The sequence below is a fragment of the Canis lupus genome, chromosome 4 (assembly GCF_003254725.2).
Source record: "Canis lupus dingo isolate Sandy chromosome 4, ASM325472v2, whole genome shotgun sequence".
NCBI classification, from domain to species: Eukaryota; Metazoa; Chordata; class Mammalia; order Carnivora; family Canidae; genus Canis; species Canis lupus.
Genome location: NC_064246.1, coordinates 28,121,601 through 28,145,312, shown reverse-complemented (window position 1 = coordinate 28,145,312; position 23,712 = coordinate 28,121,601). Strand labels below are relative to the sequence as shown.

Below are 23,712 nucleotides of genomic sequence, written 5' to 3'. Positions count from 1 at the left end.
TCAAGTATTCAAGTCATTTGCCCCCCCCCCCTTTTTTGAGAGCAAGAGAGGGAGGGAGGGAGGGGCACCTGGGGGTGGCTCAGTTGGCTAAGTAAGCATCTGTCTTCAGCTCAGGTCATGATCTTAGGGTCCTGCAATTGACCTCCACAGCAGGCTCCCTGCTCAGTCTGCTTCTTCCTCTTCTGCTTGCCTCCCTCCCCATTCATGCCCTCTCTCACTCTCTTAAATAAATAAAATCAGAGAGAGAGAGAGAGAGAGAGAGCTGGAGGTAGGAGAGGGACAGAGGAGAGCAAGACTCTTAAGCAGGTTCCATGCTCAACAAGGAGCCTGACTTGGGCTTCGGGGCTCAGTCTCACGACCCTGAGATCAGACCTGAGCCAAAACCAGGAGTCAGATGCTTAACAGACTGAGCCACCCAGGCATCCCTCATTTGCCTATTTTTGAATCCGATTTTTTGTTTTTTGTTTTTTAGTTATTTATTCATGAGAGACACACAGACAGGCAGACAGAGGCAGAGGGAGAAAAAGGCTCCATGCGGGGAGCCCCATGCAGGACTCGATCCCACAACCACGGGGTCACGACCTGTGCTGAAGGCAAACACTCAACCACTAAGCTGCCCAGGCGTCCCAGAGAGAGAGAGAGAGAACTTTGTTTTACGAGTTCTCTATATATTCTGATATAATCCTTTGTCATATATGTGACTTGTAAATATTTTCTCCCATTCTGTGGGCTGCCTTTTCACTCTGTTGGTAGCACCTTTCAATGTGTAAAATTCTTAAGTTTTCATAAAACCCATTGTGTCTTTCTCTTTTTGTTGCCCATGTCTTTGGTGTGATATCTAATCATTGCCAAATTCAATGTCATGAAGCCCTATATTTTATTATAAGAGTTTTTTTTTTTAATTTTTTATTTATTTATGATAGTCACAGAGAGAGAGAGAGAGAGGCAGAGACACAGGCAGAGGGAAAAGCAGGCCCCATGCACCGGGAGCCCGGTTTTTCTGTTTCTGCAAAAAAGTTCATTGGGATTCTGATAGGGATTGTGTTGAGTCTGTGGACCCTGTTGGGTAACACTGGCATTCTGACAAAGCCCTTACTTTTTATTCATTTCCTTGTGTTTGTTGTTGCAGTGTGGTGTTTTGAGTAAGTACTGGAAAAGGAGGACTTTCTGGAAGAGAAGAGGCTGGCAGTGAAGAGAAGGAGTGAAGGCGACTGGGGAACAATGCACAATGTCAGGGAGCAGGGGACCTTGGGTCTCTGGGGCAGGTTCGCATTTGTGAGCAGTTCCTTTCCAGTTTACAAAGCACTTTCAGTGTCTTTTATTTTATTTGCTGGCACAACAATCTGTGAGATACAGATAAAGACTTCTTACAGCTCCGGTGTATAGATGAAGATACTGAGGCTCAGGAAGATAATTTGACCCTTTAGTAGGTGACCAACCCAGGGAGAGCCCAGATCCATCCAGCTCCTGACCCTGTGCCCTTTGTCCGGTGCACTGTGCACTCAACGTGGCAGGGATCTTGGTAGGTTCAAACTCAGCAGGAATGTTGTGTGGAGGGGGAGGTAAGCGGTTCTCCATGGTCTCCGAGTCCTGGGGACCCAGCTTGCTGGTCAGTAGTTTTCAAGGCACCATGCAAAGCCGACAGGGAGGGTGCTGTTGATGCTGCTGAAGGGAAGGAGGCAGAGGCAGCAGCTCGTCGCTGGTGAGAGCAAGACGTTTCCTCTCTGGCCTTTGTGGGCTGAGTGTCCCTGAGCTGTGCGGCCTGGGTGTCACGCCCTTGCCTACTCTGCCACTTGTGCCTGAGACCTGGGCTCTTCCCAGAGCCATCATTCCCTCTGGCTGACTCTTCTGTGTACCCTGATCTGAGATTAATGGGCAATGGCCATTTGGAGGATGACGTGGGATGAAGGGGACGGTGGGAGGGAGACATTTTGCCGACTTTGGCATTCAGTGTGAGCACTAGAGCCTTGAGCAGGTTCCCCAAACCCCGCTGGTTCATACTGTTTGCTGCCTTCTAAGTCAGGATGGAAATGTCTATCTGGCTCATTCCAGAGATGGTGGTGGTCTCCCTTGGGTGGCCAGAGGAGTGACCAGGTTGGGGGCGTTGAAGCCAGGAGCAGAGGACAAGGCTGGCAGCTGAGGTGTGGCAGAGATGACTGGAACCATATTTCTCTTACTTCTCTTCTTCCCTCCTGCTGTTGTAAGGATAACCTTGGCCACAGTGCCAGATGCTGGCTGATACGCTGCTCTCTGGCATTGCCCCCCAGTTTCTGACTTGTCAGTTGTGACTCCTAGGTGTGTTGTCAGGGGTTGGCTGCTCACACCCTCTGCTGTCCACTGGATCAAGGAACTGGTGAGTTTTGTCTCTTCTGATCTTGGTGGAAAGGAAGTAATCCAGGGCTAGTGGTAAGATCCACCGCTTAGTGGCTTTGTGGATGTGGGTGAGTTACTGAGCCTCTCTGAGCCTGCATTCACCATTCATTCATTCATTTATTCATTTGAGAGACAAAGAGCACAAGCAGGGGCAGAGCCTGAGGGAGAGGGAGAAGCAGATTCCCTACTGAGCTGGGAGCCTGATGTGGGGCTTGTTGATCCCAGGACCTGGAGATCATGAGCGGAGCTGAAGGCAGATACTTAACCATCTGGGCCACCCAGGTGCCCCATGCATCTCACCATTTAGAAAACAAGTTAAGAATCCATTTTTCACAGTGTTGGGATGATTAAATGAAACAAGCCATATAAATAGTACCTTCGTCGTGACAAGTACTTAATAAATATTAGCCGCTATGAGCAGTCAGAGTGTGGTTGTTAGTACTCTCAAGAAAAGCTTGAGCCCAAACCTGTAAGGTGCCTCGTGCTTCTTGGTGGCTTTCCCTGTCCCTCTGACATGTTTCCATCAGTCCCTTTGATCCCCAGGGAGGAGGTGGAGTGCAGGTACAGTTTGCACTTGCTCTTCCTCTCCCTGAAACAATCTTTTTTCAGCACTCTGCACTTCCTCCAGGTCTCTGTTCAAATGTCACCTCAGAGAGAGCCCCCCCACATTGTACCACAATAGCCACCTCTCCACCCCACCCTGTCACCCGCCCTCTGTTTTACTATGCTGTATTTTTCTTCATAGCATTTCTGACTTGATGTAGTTTGCATTTGTTTATTGGTTTAGTCCTCTTCTTCCACCCTGGCTCCTGTGAGCTCCATGAGAGCCGGGACTCTGTCTCTCATCCTCTGCTGCACCCCCAGGACCTCCTAGCACAGCGCTCGCTGAGAGGCTGGTGAATGAATTGGCTCTGTGTTTCCCCAGGGCAGACATGCCTACCAAGGGGTGGTGCCTAGTGCGGAGCGCCCTCGCTCCATCTCTTGAGGTGTGCTGACTGGTGCCCGTGTGTAGGTAGGTGGTAGTGAGGATGCTGAGGAGGTCGGGGCGGGCTGGAGGTGTGCCAGGCACACAGCAAGTGCTCTGGCTTGTTCCATGTGACTCAGAACATGAGACCTGCAAGGAAGGCCAGCGATGGATGGGAGTTGGCCATGGCCAGACAGAATGATGGAAGAGGGCAAAGGGGGCCTTTTTTTTTTTTTTTTTTTTTAAGATTTTACTTATTTATATTAGAGAGAGGGAGAGCACGAAGGGGGCACTGGGCAGAAGGAGAAGCAGACTCCCCCACTGGGCAGGGATTCCGCCTTGGGGCTCAATCTCAGGACCCCAGGATCCTGACCGGAGCCAGAGACAGATGCTTAACCCACTGGGCCACTCACGTGCCCCGGGGTGCCTCCTTATCCCAGACACGAAGAAAACAAAGGCACAGGGCTGTATTCAGGTACTGGGAGGGCACAACCCGGTGGAGGGGAGGCAGCAGTAATGAGAGCTAGGGTTTATGGAGTGCTTGCCCTGTGCCCGGCTCTGCCCTCGGGGCGTTACCTCTCTTTACTCATTTGGCTCATACCCATCATTCTTCCTGCTTTATAAACCGAGATATGAGGCACAAAAAGTGGAAACCACTTGCCCAGGACCACACAGCGCTTGTGTCGACCCCGGCAGTGGTGCAGGGCAGCGCGCTCCAGGTGTGGTCTCTAGAGGAGGGAGCCTCTTCTCCCTTTACTGAGAAGTGGAGACGGAGTCCCAGTCGAGAGTGGGAGGGAACTGGCTGTGCCCCGGGCCTTGCAGAGAGCTGCTTCGTGCCCGTTGGGACTCGTGGTGCTGGCTAGAAGTTTATTCCAGGGCAGATGTGCCGCAGCGAGCTGTCCATCTGCGGCACCGTGGGGGCTCGGCTGCCCCACGGGTGAGCTGCTCTGGTTTCCTGTGCCCTCTTGCTGGGTCCTCCCTGTTGCTATGACAAGGCCACGAGCTGTGGTTTAGGGGATGCTGATTGGGCTCCGTCACGCTTGTTGGTGGAATCATTGCATTTAGTAGGAGACTCTTAACACCTGTCCTGATCCTCCCCCTGGCCCCATAAAGACTAGCCTCCCAGGGAGCCCAGCAGACCCTGCTTCGGGCCACGTCCTCGGTGCAGAACTGTAACCCAGCCCCTTTGGGTGATGACAGAAGAAAACGGCTTGTTTTAGTGACAGAAAGCCAGAAGTGAGAGGTGTTCCCACCTGGTGCCAGGTTGTGATGGTCCCAGTTCCTCCCAGTATTCCCATCCTGGAGCTTAACCTCTGACAGCAGGATGACGAAGAAGGCCTCCAGGAGCCTTTCCCAGCTGATGAGGGGAAACAAGCTCTCTGACGGCTGTTTTTAATCTCTGGAAACTCAGCAAACTTCCATCATCTTGCGCCTTGGGGGCGGGGAGGACTCAGGGCCTGACAGGGAGAGAAAGGATCCTTAATCTTACTGAGTGATCGGTTCCCGGCATGCGTGTGTTTTTTTTTTTTTTTTTTTTTGCGTGTGTTGTTTTGCCTACCTTTTCTGACTTTAGCTTTTGGGGCAGTTGTGGTGGGAGATGGGGCTGTGGATCACAGATGACAGCACTGACAGTCTGGGAGCTTCCTCAGGGTGTAGCTCAGTTCATCATCTCACAGATGATTCCAGAGTCCAGTGGGAGGGGGTCAAGGAATGAGCTGAGAGCCCCGCAGGCACCCTTCACCCCCCCCAACCCCGCACTTCTCATTTGCACACTTAGCTTTCCGCTTAGCTAGGAAACGGAACACCCCCTTTCACCTCTGAAGGATGGGCTACTGGTTCATTTCACGTCCTCAAAAAGGGAGAAATAAGCACCCTTACTATGATATTTTAGCAAGTTTTTTTTTTTTTTTTTAAGATCTTATTGATTTATTTGACAGAGCGTGAGAGAACACGAGCAGGGGCGAGGAGCACAGGGAGAGGGAGAAGCAGGCTCCCCGCTGAGCAGGGAGTCACATGTGGGGCTCGATCCCAGGATGCTGAGATCATGACCTGAGCTAAAGGCAGACGCTGAACCGATTGAGCCACTCAGGCACCCCAGCAAGTTCGTTATTCTTGTTCCGAACTTTGCAGACACTACTCCAGCTGTATCACTGGGGAGACTAATGCTGTCTTCACTTAACCAACTGGACACTTTGGGGGGTGGATTACGCACACTAGGGCGTGCATCTTCACCTGACCCCTAACAGCAGGCCTTCTGTCTGTGCATGTCAGGGAGAAGGTGATTCCCCTGTCCTGAGGCAGGCATGCGGGTGCAGGAAGCAGGACTTCCTTCACTGCTATGCCGGGCTCTGGCTGCTGCTCCGTTCCGGGACCGTGGTCACCCCATACCTCTCTGACAGGCTGGGGCTTGACAGCCTCCTAGTTTGGGTCTCAGTGTCCACAGCCTTGGGCCATATTTTTAAAGGGAAGGCAGCTGAGGCCCTGGGGAGGGGCGTGACTGCACTGACTTGTGATTTTGCAAGAGGGGTCTCAGCAGCGGGGGGGTGGGGGGGTACCCTGCCAGCAGCTCCTGTGGTCCTCAGAAACGGGGAGGTTCTCTGCACAGCACACTGCACTCCTCACACTCTTGCCTCCTTCCTCATGTCTCCAACTCCCAGAGTCGGTGCCTCTTGCATGAGGGTCCCTGAGCCCTGGGACCTGCCTCTGCCCTGGGCATGGGCATGGGTGTTGGGGCGGGCTGGAAGCAGCAGTGTATGTCAGGGTCATGGAGCTGTGGCTCCTCTCTTTCTCTTTTTTCCCAGGTTTAGCCCCCATCCCTGGCTCAGCAGTGCCATCTCAACAATGCCAGATGAGTGTCCTCTTGGTGGGGGAAGGAGGGCAGAGAGGGATCAAGCCCCTTCTGGGGGTGGGAGGGATCCAGGCTGGAGGGCCCCGGGCAGGGCTGGCTCTGTTCTGAGACTTTCCACTTGCACAGGGGGACAGGCTCTGCCTGTGTTTCTTCCAGGCTGAGTTGGCTTCTCAGGTGCTTGTCAAGGTCACTATCCTCCAGGGCCAGTGCCAGGCTGCTTCCTCCATGAAGCCTCCCCTGACTGTCCTTCCTTCTTCAGAGCCGGGCAGCAGTGTTGGGCCTAGGGATCAAGAGTGCAGCCTTTGGGTTAAACTGGGCTTGTATCTTGTCATTCCCTTACTGGTTCTATATCAAGACCTTAAGCAAGTTTCTTAATTATCCTAACCCTTAGTTTTCTCCTCTGTAAAATGGGCCTGTTGACAGCCTCAGGGTTGTTTTAGGAGTTTACTGAGACAATGCATGCCAAGTGCTTAGCACAACTTGACACTTAGTAGTGCTCAGTGTCTATGAGCTGCTATTGTTATTGTTGTTATTATTATTATTATTATTATTATTATTATTATTATTATTAGTGAGTTCCCTGTAGTCTGGCAGCCTGTCAGCCTGTACCGCTTGGCCTTGTCACTGTAGTGCAGCTGTCAGTTTCGCTAGTCAGAGGATTGGGAATGGCAGTGTTGGAAGGTCCGGTTTGCCAATAGTGGCAGCAGCTAGCACTTGGAGCACTGGCTGTGCAGGTGCTGTTTCAGGCCCTGTTCACATCAGCTCCGTAGCGTCCTCTATTAGGTAAGCACTCCTCCGAGCCCATTACACAGGTATGTGGAGGCAAGGAGGGGCCGAGTGACTCACCTGAAGCACCTGGCCAAGGGGCAGAGTGGGCAGGCTGGCGCCCATGTGGCTGTCCTCGTCGTCACCGCCTCCCTTGACAGCTGAGCGACCCTGGCTCAGAGGGGCAGGGACTACTGCCGAGGTTGCCCAGCAGCTGGGGAGCCTCTTGAGCCCCTGGCTGGCCTTTTCCCAGGCCTGGCCCCGGGGGCCTCGTGGGGCTCAGGCTCGTGTTAGGAGCCTGATGGGCACATGCAGGTCAAGGGAGCGCTGGGGTGCTGTCAGCCATCTGTGCCCGGCCGTGGTTCCTCAGGGGTGAGCTGGGGGGGGGGGGTGGGCTCCAGGGCGGGGCAGGTAGCTTAGTGGTGACAGCGCCTCCCGACCAGAGCCCCCGGGCACAGCCGCCGGCCTTCGCAGGTGCCCGGTGAGCGGAGCGGGGTGGGCGCGGCGGGCAGCGCTGGGAGGAGGCCCGTGGGCAGGCCCTAGGCTGGCAGAGGTGCCCTGGATCCTAGTGTCCCTGGGAGGAAGCGTGAGCCAGCGGGGCCCGTACGAGCTCCAGGTGAGGGGAGCCAAGCGCAGGCTGCGGGAGGCGGCCTTGGAGGACTGGGCCATTCCGCTATTGCTCGGGTGATTTTACTGGAAGTTCTTTTGAAGTGGTCTCGGTGACCCACTGGGGCTGAGTCACAGAGTAAACGCAATTAGCAGGGGCTGGGCTCTTGGGAAGGATGTAGAGCTTGCGTGGGTCTGTTTGTGGCTCTCGGGGCCCCTGCCGTCGCCTGCACTGGCTCCCACGGCTCCCGGCAGCCTTCGGGCCCTGCCTGCTGCCCCACGTCTCCTCTGTGTGCTGGGGCGTTAGAGCGGCAGAGTCCCAGGCCCCCCTCGCCTGCCCACATCGGAACCCATCCTCTGCTCGGGTCTCCCCGGTAGTCCCTGTGCCAGTAGAGGCCTCCCTCGTGTCCCTCTCTGGTTACGCGTCCATGCTCTGCTCTCCTTTCCTGGACGTGTTTCCAGATCATCTGACTTCTGGGTCCTCTGAGGACCTGTGCACAGGCTTGCCTGGGTTTGTGGGAGCGCCCTGAGTGGCAGCGCCCTGCTGTCCTGTGGGGGTGTGGGAGGGCCCATGGGGGCGTGGGCAGTGCCAGAAGGGGAGCCGCGCCGATTCTACAGGCCTCGGCAGTCTGGGCCTCTCCGCCAGGTGGAGCATGTGCCTTAGGCTTCAGGGCACATGGGGTGCAGGTGCCTTCATGGGGGGCTGAGTGGTGCCTTTGAGATGAGACTCCTGTTGGCCTCCAGATTCGATTGTGAAACCCCAGAGGTAGATGACGCCCGACACCCGCCCTTCAGAAGCCACCGGCTTTGAAAGGACACCGCGTGACTCTGGGAGGAGAGTGACTCCTCTTGCCTTTTCCCGACATCCTGACCACATAGGCTTTTTAAGACAACAATAGTAGCAGAGACAAAGCATGACCAAGACAAACGTCGTCTTTGGGCCTTTTTCTCCTCCTCTGAATGACGTCTGAGGCCCTGGGAACGTTGTAAAAACTGGGCCCCATCCAATTTTGATCCCTCCCTGCCATTCCCCAGCGCCTAGGAGCCCTGCCAGCCGACTCGGGGGCGGAGATGCCCAGAGATGCAGATAGAGATGTCACGCCGCCCCCAGGTCATGCCCCAGAACCTCGGCAGGACTTCGGGGACTGGAAGAACAGTGTGTGGTTGGCCAGTTGACTCCCCCAGCCAGGGAGGGAGATGGGGCGGAGAGAGACAAGGATGTCTGCCAAGTTTAATTAACAGTGGAAACTGGCCATGGGGGAGGGGAGAGACGACTTGATGAGGAGGGGTGCTTTACTGGAAGATGGGGCTCTGCTGGTGCCAGTAGTGAGGGAGAAGCAGGGCGTTCCCGCAGGGAACGGCGGTGCCGCCAGCGCGATCGGGGCCCGGCTCGGATCTGGGGGTGTGAGTGGGAGGGTTTAGTTGTGTCTCCTTTTCCAAGGAGGCATCTTTCGAAAATAATCCACCAACATACCGGCTGGCTAGCCTTCCATTAACGTAAAGAAAAAAATAATTAAGAAACCGTCCATTGAATTGAGGAAATCGGCGTTGCGTTGACGTGTTTGTCCTTGAAGACACCAACGGAGTGCCTGAATCGTATCCGACCTTACTTCACGGGTCCTTATGCAATGCTTACTGTTTATGGTATGGGAAGAGAGAGGATTTGAGAAATTCGTGGCACTCATTGTTTTATTGAGACAAAAATGCAGAAATGTTGAATGGACAGCACAATGAATCGTGTGGGCCGAACATGAAATACAGGAGGTATTTCGTTGAATGTTGCTATTCATTTTTTTTGGTGGGATCAAGGAATTTCAGGGCTGCATGGGATTTTCTGGTTCCTTCTCCCTTGGAGTGATGGGCAGAACCCTCCTGAGGCCTCCCTGCCAGGTGGGCGTGGGGCCTCCGTGAAGTGAGTGAGGGCGTGTGTTGAGGGGGCCCCGCCCTCCCCAGCTCTCTTGAGACCTAGCCAGCCCTGACCGTTGGGTGCCCCCACCCGAGGCTTTCTAGAACACCTGCCTGCCATGTCCAGTCCTGCTGCCAGAGGCTGTATGGCACAAATGGATCCCTTTGACAGCCCCATCTGAAGACCGAGCAGCTGTCTACGCCCTAAGTCATCCTCTTCAGTCCATGCTAAACATCCACAGGTTTTCTTTATTTTAAATAAACTTTTAAGAGCCTTTTAGATTCACAGCAAAATGGAGGGGAAAGCACACGTATCCCCCCCTGAGCCGACAGGTGCACAGCTTTGCCCCCTCTCATCATCCCACGCCTCAGTGGTACATTCGTGACGATTGATGAACCCACACTGACACGTCGTTATCACCCAAACGCTGTAGTTTACCTTAGGGTTCACTTGTGGTGTTACACACCCCATGGGTTTGGACAGATACATAATGACATAATACCCACAGGTTCTTAAGAGAGTCTCAGAAAATTTGATAATGAGGCCACCAGTCATGCCTGGCCACTGTCCTAGTTCTCGCCGTTACCAAAGTCCCTTTTCCTTGGTTTTTCTTTTTGTTCTCTGCTTTCATCTCTTTTTCTGGTGGGCATGCCTGCTGGCTCCCCTGCACACCCCCATCTCTTCATCCCTTCACCGTCCCTTCGGAGAGTGTGCAGGTAGACAGTAAGCAGCTGAGTTGTGGTAGGAGAGAAACCTTCAATCTGGCCCCCACGTTTCTGGTCCCGGAGCCCTAGAGCTCATGAGTTCTTGGCTGCTTTTCCACATCAGGGCCCCGAGGCTCGTTCAAAGGCTTTCCTGCAAAAACCCCATCTCTAGTCACCACTCTGCCCGCTGCACACACCTCTTCACTCTGTAGGGCTTTCGGTTCCAAGGGCAAAATACTGCATTCCGGCCGTTGCCTGGATTTCCTTGACCTCCACCTGTGCACGTGGTGCTCTTCTCAGCTCCTGAGGTAGTCTTGGAGGCGGTTCTCCCTCTAACTTGGTGTCACCTGTAGTCACAAGCAAAACATGCCATCAGGGGAGAGTGTGACCCTAAAATAAGACGGGAGAGAGGACCTTACAAGCCGTCGGCTGAAGCTCCGTACAGGCCAGGGAGCAGAGCTCCGGAAAGCAAACGACCTGCTCAGTGTGACCCAGCTCCTCCTGCGTAGACGAGAGCTGGTTTGGAAATGGGGTTTCTTCACCCAGAGGTTACACTGGTGCCCAGGTGGGTAGCCTCCTGGCTTAGAAAATGCTCATGTTCAGACTGAACTGTGGTGTGGTACGGTTGTGCCTCTAACACCAGGAGTTAACATTAAGTGTCGGCCAGAAAAGGGGCACGTGCTGCTCCTTGGCTTTGGTGACAGTAATAAGGGGGCAGTCCCTGACCACATTAGTAAGGACCGAGCTGGAATACATTCAGACCCGAGAGCAGAACAGTCGAGCAAAAAGAACACATAGTTCATAGATGTGTAACTTCTGCTCTGTCGCTCTCTGCATGGATGCTGGCATCAAACTGATAAAGACCCGGAGGAAATCCCCAGACCCTGTTTTAACCTGGGGCATGTTGCTCCCTTGCTAAGCTCTTCCCCAGTCATCCTAAGGAGAAGCCAACTGATTGGCTCCGACTGTGCGTTAGATAAGTCTCCAGGGCAGGTGAGGTGAGAGGCCCCGCAGAAATACCACAGACTAGACCCTGCTGACCACCCCTGCCTGGCCCCTTACGTCCGACTTCTGGTCACTGACGTCGTGTTGGTTCTCAGTGTGGTGTTGACCGAAGATCAGCTGGCCTGACAGTAGTTTGGGGTTAGTAACAAACGGTCTGTCCTTCTGTCCCCAGGCTCCACCTACAGCGTCTTATCCATCATGCCCTCAGACTCAGAAAGCAGCAGCTCCCTCAGCAGTGTGGGTGAGTACCACCTGGGCACCCCTCCTTCCTGGAGGGCACCGGGCGGGTCGGGCAGCTGGGTGCGAGCCGACGTGGCCCCGAGTCTGGGGGGTGGGAAGTCGGACTCCCCTGTCAGATCATTTGTGGGGCCATCTTCTGTTGATGCCATTCACACCTTCTCCCATCAGCAGGACGTCCTCGTGACGGTGGAGGGCAGGAATCTGGTTCTGGTGTTAGCAGGGAGGCAGGTGCTGGGGGAGGCTGTGTCTCCCCCTTCCCTCTCTTGGTCAGGGCATGGGACTTCTCAGTGAGCTTGTCCCCCCCAACCCCAACCTTGTGCCTCCGTGACCACTGTCCATGAGAATGGCCCCTCTTGGGACTGTCTGTTGTAAGTGGGAACAGCCCCCTGGGCCGCGTGTTGCCTTGGGGACAGGAGTTGCCTGTCCATGTGTTTCCAGAAGCCCATCAACGGTCCTGCCCTCCCTTCACTGGAGACGTCCCGACAGGAAGGTTATCCCGGTCTCCCAGCCCTCCCACACCTCTGTCACCCATCCTGCGTCAGGTGCCTTCTGTTTAACACCCTTGCGTGGTTTCTCACATCCAGATCTGACCCTGATGGACAGAGGGTCGTGGAGTTTCTGTAGTCGGAAGGGCCCCCAGAGGCCATCCGGTCCAGTTATTTTATCTCCTCTGTATAGACAGAGGGGGAGACTGACACTCATGCCGGGGACTCCAGGCCCAGTCCGGGGCTGACCTTTCATGTGTTAACTCGAGGAACACTTAGGGAGCACCTCTGCTGCGCTGGAAGTGGGTTTGGAACGCAGTGGGGAGTAGGGCAGATGTGGTGTCAGGGCTTGTGGGCCTTGGGGTACACGGGGGAGATGGTTTTCTTTTTTTTCTTTTTTCTTTTTTTGGGAGATGGTTTTCTAAGCAAACACGGTGCGTGAGGTCAGTGCAGTCAGGGAGGTACCGGTAGGGGGTGCCGTGCTGTTTCCCAGGGCTGCCGTTACGAAGCGCCTTACACAACACAACTGCATTCGCACACAGTTCTGGAGGCCACACATCTGATGGCCTCAGGGCAGGGTCTGTCCCAGGTTCCTCTCCCTCCTCCGGTGGGGTGTTGGCAATCCTGGGTGGTCCTCGGCTTTTGTGTATCACCCCAGTCTCTGCCTTTGTCTTCACGTTGTGGTGTCCCTGTGTGCGTGTCTGTCTGCACGTCTCCTCTTTAAAAAGGGACACCAGTCCTACTCCAGGATGACCTCGTCTTCACCTGATCACCGGCAAAGACTGTATCTCCAGCGAGGTCACATTCACATTTATAGGGTGGGGGTGTGCGGTGTGAGGATTTCAGGACTTTTGGGAGGACATGGTGCAGCCATCACAGGTTCCGTCATCCCTGTCCAGGGTTCAGGGAGGACTCTTCTGGGACCACAGCTCAGAGCTTCAGTTGTGAGTCCATCACCCCAATGGTGGGGTTGTTGGAATTTCAAACATGAGACTGGCTCCCGGGAAACCCTTGGGAGTGGAGCAGTGACAAGGGGCTTTTTTTTTTTTTTAATTTTTTTGATTTAAAAAAAAAAAGATTTTATTCATTTATGCAGGAGACACACAGAGAGGCAAAGACACTGGCAGAGGGAGAAGCAGGCTCCATGCAGGGAGCCCGATGTGGGACTCGATCCTGGGACCCCGGGATCACGCTGTGAGCTGAAGGCAGATGCTCAACCACTGAGCCACCCAGGTGTCCCGACAAGGGGCTTTTGTAAAACCGAGGTGTTTGGTCCCCGAGTGCCCCTCTCTTGCCTCCTCCATGCCGTATCCTCTCTCGGCTCCCTGTTGCCCCTGGGAACGAGGTACAATTATCTAATAGGTATCTGACAAATTCCTCATTTCAACACTTCAGGGCTTACCGTCTTTCTTTGAGGAACCTTTCTTAGGAAACTTTGCATTAGTCTCTCCAAAGTGAGAGGTATTAACTTAAACCACAGCAACTATTGTTACCAGTGGAATTTTAAGCAGGAGTAGGAAGGTATTTTTTATGCAGCTGGACCTCCGCACTTTCTGGAAGAAGCTTCATGTCAACGACCCACCATTTCGTTCAACCCATACCTGAAGCTGGCTCAGTCTTTGGGGTGGAGTGGTCAGCAGCGTCCCCACACACCTGTCGGCCAGCAGGCAGACAGCAGTGTAGCGCTGCATGTCCTGGAGTAGGCTGGGCCTCAGGTGTCGGTGCCCAGATGTTGAATGCTGAGGGTCTGGGTGCTCCCCTTCAGGTCAGACCCTCTTCAGCTCACCAGGACCCAAGTCTTGCTTCTCTTGTTCTTATGCCAGTGGTTGTCATCGTCCTGGGGGTGAGCGGCCCCACTTCTCAGTGTCCTTGTGGCTGTACCAGCCAGGAGACCTTTGGCTGTCGCAGCTGGGAATACCTGCTCACACCGCCTTCAACAAGAAAGAAACATGTGATCTCACATAGTAAGAAGCTGCTGAGGTTGGGCCGAGTACACTGGGATGTGGCTCTGCGAGCGTCTGCGTGTGTCTTCCCCTCAGGCTGCTGGCAGGGCCTCTGTAGCAGCACTTCCAGCTGTCACATCAAGATCTGGCGGTGTCGGGGGCTGCATGCAGGGTCCCTTATGAGCACCACCAGCCACAGGTGGCTGTTTATTTTCAAATTGATTAAAATGAACTAAAATGAAAATGTCTAGTTTCAACAATAACACGCACAACATTTCAAGGGCTCTCTGGCCACCTGTGGCTCGTGGCTGCTATATTGGACAGAGCACATACAAGGACATCTCTGTTATCGCAAGGATGAAGAGGGTCCTCTAGCGTCTCCTTGGCAGCAAAGCAGCCTTCCGCAGAAATCCCTTGGCAGGGCTCCCCACGCTGACCACAGCTGCGTCACAGGTCTGTGCCCAAAGCAGTGGCTCACGCGGCATGGTCTCTGGACCAGCAACACTCAGGCACCTGTTGGAGATGCAGGTTCCTGAGCCTCACCCCATACCTGTTACATCAGAAGCTCTGAGAGCAGGGTCCAGCATCTACATTTAACAGGCCTCCCGGTCTGAGGTGGGCTGGCCTGACTTCATCCTTGGTGAGGGCACTGGAACGTCTGTGGCTGGTGTGGGCCTGTCCCTTGGCATGGAATGAGCGGTGGGGTCAGCCACGGGGACCACTGTGGCGCGTCCTGGGGAATTCCTCCTGGCTCAGCCTCACCTGATGACAGGTGATGCCCTTTCCCTGCACCGCGGTCCTGGCGGGAGGGGGCCTGTAGTCAGATGGAGACTGGCTGTTCCTGTTGGTTCACGGTCTTTCTGCACGAAGCGAAGGCAAAGCAAGAGCAACGTCTTACAATAAAAAGATCACCTCCGCTCTCCCACGTATGTCTCCTTAACAAACACCATTTGGGGAAAGAATGGCAAGTTACGGTCTGCATGACAGTTGGTAGGGGAAGTCTTGGGTGTTGTGTGCTTTCTGCGAGGCTGGTGCCTGATGGGCTGCCCTGGCTAGTGTTAGGTCTGCAGGTGGCCTGTCCCCTCTCAGCTCTCAGCTTGATGCTGCTAACAGCTCACCACGCTGGAGCTAACCTAGAGTCTTTCTGCTGACACCTTTTCTGGCACTTTTCATCAGCTGAGTGCTGAGGCTTCTTGGAGGCCTCCCCCATCCCATGCAGCCCGTCCGTAGGTAACCTGGCCTGTGCGTAGCCCTCCCGGATCTGCCCCAGGAACACACACTCGTTTCAGGCAGTTGATATTTTTCTTCCCCATTCATCCTGACCTGATTTCTCAGGTGCGTTTTATCTCCCACCTGGGACAACTGGGGAAGTTTTAAGGAGAACAGACATCCTTGAGTAGCATTTATAAAATGAGCTTCAAATTTTATGCAAATTGAAGCAACCAGAGAGGTTTCTTACTAAACTAAGAGGTCTCTTGGCTTGTTGGCAGGAGAAGCAGCTGAAGGGCTTCCTCTGTATCCCAGCGAAGATTCCTTGAAAGCACGGCTTCTGGTTGGCACAGGAAGGTGGGGTGAGTCATCATGGAAGCAGGTTCTGCTCCCGGACTCCTTGTGCCCTCTCACCCTTCCTTTCCTGGGCCTTTGGATCAGGGGCCTGTTTTCTCAGTTCTTCCAAACAATGGGAGCACCTTCTTCTCTTGGGCATGTGCTTGTGCGTGCAGGGTCACAGAGAGCCCTGGCCCCTGCTCTCACAGCAGCCAGGTGTCTCCGTCCGTCCAGGCTGCCAAAACAGAATACCACCAACTGGGCAGCCAGAAAACAACAAACGCTTATTTGTCTCAGTTCTGGAGGCTGGGAATCCAGGATCCAGGCAGATCCCGTGTCCAGTGCGGGCCTGCTAAAGGGTTCACAGATGGCGTCTTCCTGCTGTGTCCTCACGTGGAGAAAAAGGGGAGAGAGCTCTTGGGCTCCTTTTATAAAGGCACTAGTTCCACTCACGTGGCATCTGCTCTCATGAACTAGTCACTTCCCGAAGGCCCTGCCTCCTAATACCACACCTCGAGGCTTAGGATTCCCATTTAGGGATTTTGGCGAGGGGACACCAGCATTCAGACCGTAGCACCAGAGAGGAAAGCGACGACCGGCCTTTGTGCCGAATATAAAACAGAAGGAACCAAATAGCTCAGGGGAGGAGGCAGCTATTTCTGATGCGGGGTGACAGTAAGTTTCAAGGAGGGAGGTGGTCCTTGTGTGAGCCTTCTAGATATGTTGCTTCAGAAGTAGGAGCAGGGGTCCCTGGGTTAAGCGTCTGCTCCCGCCTCAGGTCATGACCCCAGGGCCCCAGGATGGAGCCCTGCATTAGCAGGGAGTCTGCTTCTTGGTTTGCTCTTCCCTCCTGCTTGTGTTCTCTCTTGCTCACTTTCTCTCTCTCAAATAGTAAATAAAATCATTAAAAAAAAAAAAAAAGTAGGAGCAGTGAGGAGGCGATAGGCCATCATCACCGCCTCTCTTGGTTCCGGTTTCTGCAGAGTGAGCAGACCTTGAGTCAAGGATCTGATTTGAGGGCAAGTGCTTTACCTGGACGCGGGGCGTGGCCGCAGCCTGCACCGTCAGTCCTGGGAGGAGCTGGGCCTCCGTCCTGTACTGACTGACCTGGGGGGCCATCCCCACCCCCCGGGCTTCCACAGTTAGGGGAAGGGGCCCTCCCTGCGTGTCGTCTGTGGGCAGTGCCCTTAGCTGTAGTGGCTGCAGGCCAGCCAGTAAAACGGGGGAGGAAAAAGCCCCTCTGGCCAGGGCCAGAGGTTCTCAGACTCGAGCAGGCATCAGAATCACCTGGACAGGAGTGCTGACTCCACTTCCTGGGTTTCGGAATTAGCCCCGAGAGGGACGTTTCTAACAAGTTCGTGACACTACGGTGCTTTCAGAAGCACTGGTTTACGACGAGGAACTGTGTCTCTCCCGATGGCTCTGGCTCTCTTGGGCTGCAGATGAGGGGGGCTTGGTTTTGCTTGCTGCTGCTCCTGACGACCGTGTCCTGCCGCTGCTTTGCTCCTCCCCTGCGAGCCAGGGCCTGGAGGGAGCCAGGGAGCTTACCTGGGCACGGCCCCTCCACCTGCCCACGTCTGACCGGTACCAGTTTCCTCCTCGGCTCTGGCACATGGGCCCACAGGGCTCCGGAGCAGAGCTGTGATTTGTCCAGCTGTAAATAAGACAGCGGGGGCGGCCTTGAGCTGGAGTGCGGTGGCGAGGGAGCTAAGGACACGGGTTTCCGGCCAAGATGACCCAGCTGTCAAGCAGCTCACTAAGCCTCAGTGGTCTGTGGAGGTGGCCGCACCAGCCCTGGTGACCGGGAGGCAGAGCCAGGACTCCTGTGGAGAAAGGGGCCTGCCCTGTCTCCCTGCGGATTCTGCTGCTGCCGACACTCTCACGCCGAGGCCCAGTGACAGATGGCTCTTTGCCCAAAACCCCGGGCCCGTGGCTGCTCTCCTGGCATCTCTAAGGCACCCCCATTTTTGTACCATCTAAGTCCCTTACCCATGAGCCCCATCCTGGACACAGAAAGGAAGAAAGAATCTGCCTTCTTGGAGTGGGTTCCAGAGTGGAAAGAGGAAGGAGTGAAGTCAGGGCGAGTGGACAGTTTTGCTTTTGATTCCCAAAGTACAGCTGTGCAGGGATTGGAGAGTGGAGGGAAGGACGTCTGAGGTTCCTGTGGACAACTCACTTGGGCTTAGTTATTATTTTGCTTGTTATTTTTTAAAAGATTTTATTTATTTATGCATGAGAGACACAGAGAGGCAGAGACAGGCAGAGGGAGAAGCGGGTTCTCCGATGTGGGACTTGATCCCAGGATCACACCCTGAGCTGAAGGCAGATGCTCAACCACTGAGCCACCCAGGCGCCCTTATTTTGCTTGTTTTGTAAGCTATCTGCTGTACCTGCCGTGTCTGATGGGGTGGGAGGCTGGCGGTCCAAGCTCCACCGACGACCACACCACTCCTGGGATGGTGGCTTCTGTTTGGGGCACCACAGGTTTTATTGTTAGCTTAATTTTTTAAGAAGTCATGTCATCGAGGTATAAATTGCATTTAGTAAAACTTCTCCTTTATGTATAGTTCAGTGACTTCTGACAAACTCACATGGTCGTGTAACCACCGCCACAGAAAGATACAGAGCATCTCCCTCAGCCCAAGACATTCCCCTCTGTGACTTTGCACTCAGCCTTTCTTCCCTCCACCCCCACTCCCAGCCCCCAGCAACCATTCATCTCTTTTCTGCCCTATGTTTCCGCCCTTTCTCAGATGTCCTACAAATGGAATCGTATATTTATAGCCTTTTGTGTCTGGCTGCCTTCACTCAGCAGAGGGCTTTCAGACTCCCCAGCTCTCGGGGTCCTGGTGCTTCGTCAGCGGCCATTCCCTTCCCCTGCTGAGTAGTATTCCTTTGGAGGAAGGGGACGTTGCCATTTATCCATTCGCCCTCTGCTTTAAGTGCTTGTGTGCTAGTGTTTGTGGGCACGTAGCTTTTCTTTTCTCGTGTCAGTACCCAGGAGTGGGATTACTGGGTGGTAGTGTAAATGCATGTTTAACTTTATAGAAGACTGCCAGGGGCACCTGGCTGGCTCAGTTGGTCAAGCGTGTGACTCTTGGTCTTGGAGTTGTAGCTTCGAGCCCCAGATTCGGGGCCTAGAGGTTATTTTTCAAAATTAAAAAAATAAAATAAAATAAAAGACTGCCAAAGTGCTTTCTAAAGTGGCCGTGTCATTCCACATTTCCACCTGCGACATTTAGGAATTCGAGTTTCTTCCTTCCCTTGCCAACATTTAGAGTTGTCGCCTTTTCATCTTAGCTTATTCTCACTCGTAGTGATAAAGGGACTTGACAATGGTCTTCAAATACTTTCAGGTCTGTTGTATAGAAGAGGAGTTAGTTACAGGTGTAGGAGCCTTGTGGCCCTTGGGAGCCCATCTAGGTCAGTGGAGGAAGTTGCGGGAGATGGATTCTAACTCTGTACAGAGAATGACTTGATGGGGAGGGATTAGCTGGGCTTTGCTGTAAAGTAGTGAGCTCCCTCCCTGTGGCGGAGTTCCAGCAGCCTCGGCCGCCTTGTGGGGCATTCTAGCAACCAGTTTGGATGGGAGGGCCACATCACCTTCAAAACGTCTTTCAGTCTTGAGGTGCAAGCAAAAAAAGAATAACTTTATTTTTAAAGATGTCATTGATTTATTTGTGAGAGAGGAAGCACGAGCAGGGGGAGGGACAGAGGGAGAGGGAGGAGCAGCCTTCCCGCTGAGCAGGGAACCAGCCTCGGGGCTTGATTCCAGGACCCTGGAATCACGACCTGGATGGAAGCCAGATGCTTAACCGACTGAGCCACCCAGGCGCCCAGAAAAGCTTTATTTTTAACTGACAGGGAATGGAGAGGATTCTCTGCAACACTTATCATTAATCTGGAATGTCCAGGCTTAGCTCATCTTGGGATTCTTCTTGAGGTGCCCTGTGGTCCTGCTCTGCCCCCCACCTTCCTAACTGTGGCATTTCCTACTTCAGACAGTCTGCTGTGTGATGGCTTCTCAGACCTGGGCGGCCTTCTTTGTATGTCTCAGGCATGTTCAGACCTAACGGGAGGCGGCGTAACGTCGTGGTTGAGGCCCTGGCTTTGGAACTGGAGCCATGTGTGCTTGGGGTGCACCATTTTCTTGGCTGTGCCATCCTTTTCGATGTCAGTTTCTCACGGGATGGTCAGAGCACGTACCTGGGAGGGTGCTGTGGGCGTTCATCAGGTACAGAGTGCACTTAGCTCAGAAACCAGCACCTGGGTTATGCTGGGCAATGTCCGCACTCCTTTCATTGTCTGAATGCTAGGCTCCCCCAGGTCCTCATACCTGCAGAGCCAGTGTCCTCATCCTGCCAGAGGCTGGGACACAAGGCCCTGGCTGTGTGTGGTGACAGATCTGATGAGCCCAGTTTCTGTCCTGCTCCTTCTCCTTCTCCCTTCAGCTTCCTTAACAGCCAAGGAACGGATGCATCTTCCTGTTGCCTTGTTCGCAAAATAGGGGGAAAATTCTTTCTCTGGTGGTGCTTTTCATTTCTGAAACTCTCAAGCTGATGTTTCTGTAATACTTCTGGGCTTGATTATAGCAAGAGCACCTGCTCTCAAAGCACGGCTCACGTGCTGTCCCTGAGGCCCTTTCAGGGGGCTGGTGAGGTCAAAGCTGTTATCATAATGATACTGAGATGCCGCTTGCCTTTTCCACTATCATCCTCTCACAGACTTTGCTGTAGAGCAGACTTTTCTACAGGTTCACCCATCATGTGTGATGCTGCACAGGTGGAGACTCTAGCTATCTCTCTTAAGCCAGAAGTCAACAGCATTGTAAAGATGCAAAGTGATGCCACTTTTTAATATTTTTAAAGTGGGCTGTACTGCATAGTGTGGAGCCCAATATGAGGCTTGAACTCATGACCCTGAGATCATGACCTGAGCTACGATCAAGAGTCAGATGCTCAATTGAGCGACCCAGGCTCCCCGATGCCACTCTCTTGCTATGTTTTTTGTTTTGTGACGGAAAGGTTAATTTTCATTTAAAAAAAAAAAAAAACTTACGTGGACATGTAGTGGATTTTTGGTTATTTTAAAATTAGCAGATATTTTAGGGACGCCTGGGTGGCTCAGTGGTTGAGCGTCTGCCTTTGGCTCAGGGCGAGATCCCGGGGTCCCGGAATCGAATCCTGCATCAGGCTCCGTGCATGGAGCCTGCTTCTCCCTCTGCCTGTGTCTCTGCCTCTCAGTGTGTCTATCATGAATAAATAAATAAAAATTTTAAAAAATAGTAGATATTTAAAATTTTTTAATTTTAATTTCTAATCTAGTAGAGATCATTAGATACTTGTAAGCCATGTAAACAAAAGCTCTTAGGAATCCTCATTTTAAGATCATAAAGAGGTCCTAAGTCAAAAAGTTTGCAGACCTTTAGGTTATGACCTTGGTCTCTAGGGTCACTTTTCAGAGAGCCAGCTAAATTCCTGCAGCTTGGATGGCAGGGTCAACCTGGCCTTGGGTTAAGGCTCATCTGCCCGAAGAGGAAGAAGTGACACAGCCTGCACAGCTGTAACCAGCTGCTTTCCAGAACTCCGGGGGCAGGGCTGAGGGTCCAGGGTCTTTTGGGGGGAAGGTGAGGGAAGGCTTCTCAGGCTGTGGAGTAGGACGGTGTGGGGGGCGGGGGAGATACTGGTGGGCAGCGCTGGTCCTGGACCCCTCGTCAGAGGGCATTCTGACCCAGAGGCCTGGCCTGAAGCCTGGGAATCCTGGTTGTTACAGTCATGGTGGTTTTACAATAACATGCACTTTTGAGGGGACTAGATTCAGTGGTTGGGCTCCCCACTTGGGAGAATGCTGAACTGAGAGGTGGGGGCTCCTACCTCACGCCGCCTTCTAGCCCGTCCCCCAGCACTGCAGAAGTCCCCATCTTCCCTGACACTCCGGGAGGATGCGGGGCCACACCTGAGTGTCCATCTTTTCTTTTGGGGGATACTTGGCTTGCATAAGTAGTCAGCCAATAAGGATCAGCTGGAGGGGGGGCTGGTGTCAGGATGGCACAGGGTCAGAAGACCTGCTTCTTGCCCTCCGCACATTCTAGGGCTGCTGGGGAGACAGGCACTGTACTCCCTGGGGTGAATCAGCCTCCCAGGTTACGTCCATCAAAGGAGATGGCTGCTGTGAGTTCCTGGGACCCTGCCGAGCATCTCCGAGGGTTAGCGGATATCCCAGGTGAATGTGTGGACAGAATTAAATATAAAAGCATCACAGATTTTGTCTCTGCCTCCTGGCCATTTGAGTGAGATGCTTTCTTCTTAGAAAAGGATTTAGATCTTGTCAGAGGTGCTAGTGGTGATCACTGTTCCTTAGTTATAGCATGGGCTTTCCTTTGAGACAGTCTTGGGTATAGGTGATGAGGGCCTGGGCAGACAGAAGCCCCAGGATGTCCCTACATCATGTCACACCGACCTTAACCATGGTCGGCTGTCCCTGAGCGCCTTCTCCGAAGCCCACATGCCTGGGCTGGCTGGGGCAGGTCCTCCGGGCATTTGGAGAGGTTGGAGAAGGGAGGTGTGTAGTGTTCAGCCCTGGTTGGGGGCGGGGACGGGAACTCAGACCTTGGGGCTCAGCTTCAGAGCCAGCGGCCTTGGGCCTCAGAAGCTTCCCTGGCTCCCACCTGTCCCTTCCTCCTCAGGCTGTGGATCCCGTTCTGCTCAGGCCGTAAGTTGCCTCTTCGTGCCCAGGGGTTGCAGATAGTTGCTGTTTCCAGACCAGGCAAAGATGCGCAGATCAGGGCCCAAAGGGTTCCATCGTGGAGCTGTCAAAGTGGCTGGGAAGAGAGTGGGGGTTCCCAGTCAAGGCCAGCAGAGGGTGGTGGATGATGCTTGGGGGCTGGAGCAGATGGCCTGGGCTCAGGTCTCAGCCCTCCCACCCCCACCCCGTTACTCCTGACCTGGGCTCATCTGAAGGGCAGTCGCTGCAGGACCCACCTCGTAGGGTTGTTGGGTGCAGCTGACGCAGGCCAGGGGCTCAGAGCAGTGCCCGGCAGCCTGGGTGAGTACTATCTAAATGTGAGTTCACTTTAATATTTATGTCCCCCTGGCCAGGTACCACCGGGAAGGCGCCATCCCCGCCACCCCTCCTCACCGACCGACAGGTGAATGAGAAGGTGGAGAACCTCTCCATTCAGTTGCGGCTGATGACCCGAGAGAGGAATGAACTGCGGAAGCGCCTGGCCTTCGCGACCCACGGGACGACCTTTGATAAGAGGTAGTGACCACACCTGCTTCCCTGCCCAGGCCTGATGGACAAGGGCTGCTCTCCTGATGCCATCACGCCACCACCCCTCACCCCTTAGACACTCATCCTTATCTCCCGGGGGTCCGTGCTATGCTGCCAAGGTGGCTGTATGCTCACTGCCCCCCTCACTTTGAAATGCTCTCCCAGCAGCCCTGGATGAGGGGAGGGGGCGCAGGCCGCTTATGCTTCCTCTGAGCTGAATTGGAGCCTGTGGCCTGAGTCACACACGCAGAGATTGAGAGGTGTGGGTGTGTCTGTCATATATTCATCCTCTGTGGATGATGATTTGGTGGGTGGTTTTGACAGCAGCTCGCAGGGCCTGGTCCCACTCTGGTGCCTCCTCACGGGTTAGTTGGGTGGCCTCGGGCTTATCACTGCGCTTCTCTAGGCCTCTGTCTTCCAGCACCAGGACAGTATGCTTCCTCATTGTCCTCGTCTGCTGCCTGTATGCAGCCCCTGCCCTGATGGAGATAGTTGTCCCATTGCTGAGCCCTTGACCCGCCTGGCTGTGTGCGTGCATGTGTGTGCACGTCTGTGCGTGTGTCTGTGCATGCACGTGTGCCACCCCTCCTCACTGTTAAATGGATCGTGACAAGTGCACACCTTAATTCTTCCTGCTGCATGTGCGTTTTTGGAGGATATATACCGCCTGGCTTCTTTGCTGTTTTGGAGAAAATCTTTGATTCGTCTTTTGTTGGAATTCAGAGGTGATACCAGGTCCGCGGGGTGGGGCAAAGAGAGAGTCTTTACCCGCTTGCCCATCCAGGAGGGCTTCGTGGAAGAGGAGGGATACAGTGTGATTCATTCTTCTGGGAGATGCTGGTTGGGCTTCTGAGGTGAGGGGGATTGCCTTAGGAGCATCAGGCATGGATGTGCCTCATCCTGAGGAAGGTTCCTCTGGGCTGATGGCAGGGCTGCAAAGCCTATTCTCTGAGCTCAGCACAGAGCCAGGGCCAGTGGAGACACGGGGTGCTAGAGTACATATTGTCCAGGGCCTGCCTCGTGGTCCCAAGGCAGAAGGAGTAGTTACACAGAGGC

At 54.0% G+C, this 23,712-nt stretch overlaps 1 protein-coding gene across 6 annotated transcripts in view; it reads left to right on the top strand.

Annotated features, from left to right (window-relative positions):
• Positions 1 to 23,712, top strand: part of DLG5 (discs large MAGUK scaffold protein 5) — a 119,174-nt gene that overhangs the window by 36,939 nt on the left and 58,523 nt on the right. For 4 of the 6 annotated variants that reach the window (XM_025435478.3, XM_025435475.3, XM_025435474.3 and 1 more), the window contains exons 2-3: positions 11,344 to 11,412; positions 22,482 to 22,644. In XM_025435478.3, the coding sequence (XP_025291263.3) occupies positions 11,344 to 11,412; positions 22,482 to 22,644 (232 nt within the window). The remainder of the gene's footprint in view (positions 1 to 11,343; positions 11,413 to 22,481; positions 22,645 to 23,712) is intronic. The other 2 variants (XM_025435477.3, XM_049109069.1) reach the window with 1 other exon arrangement.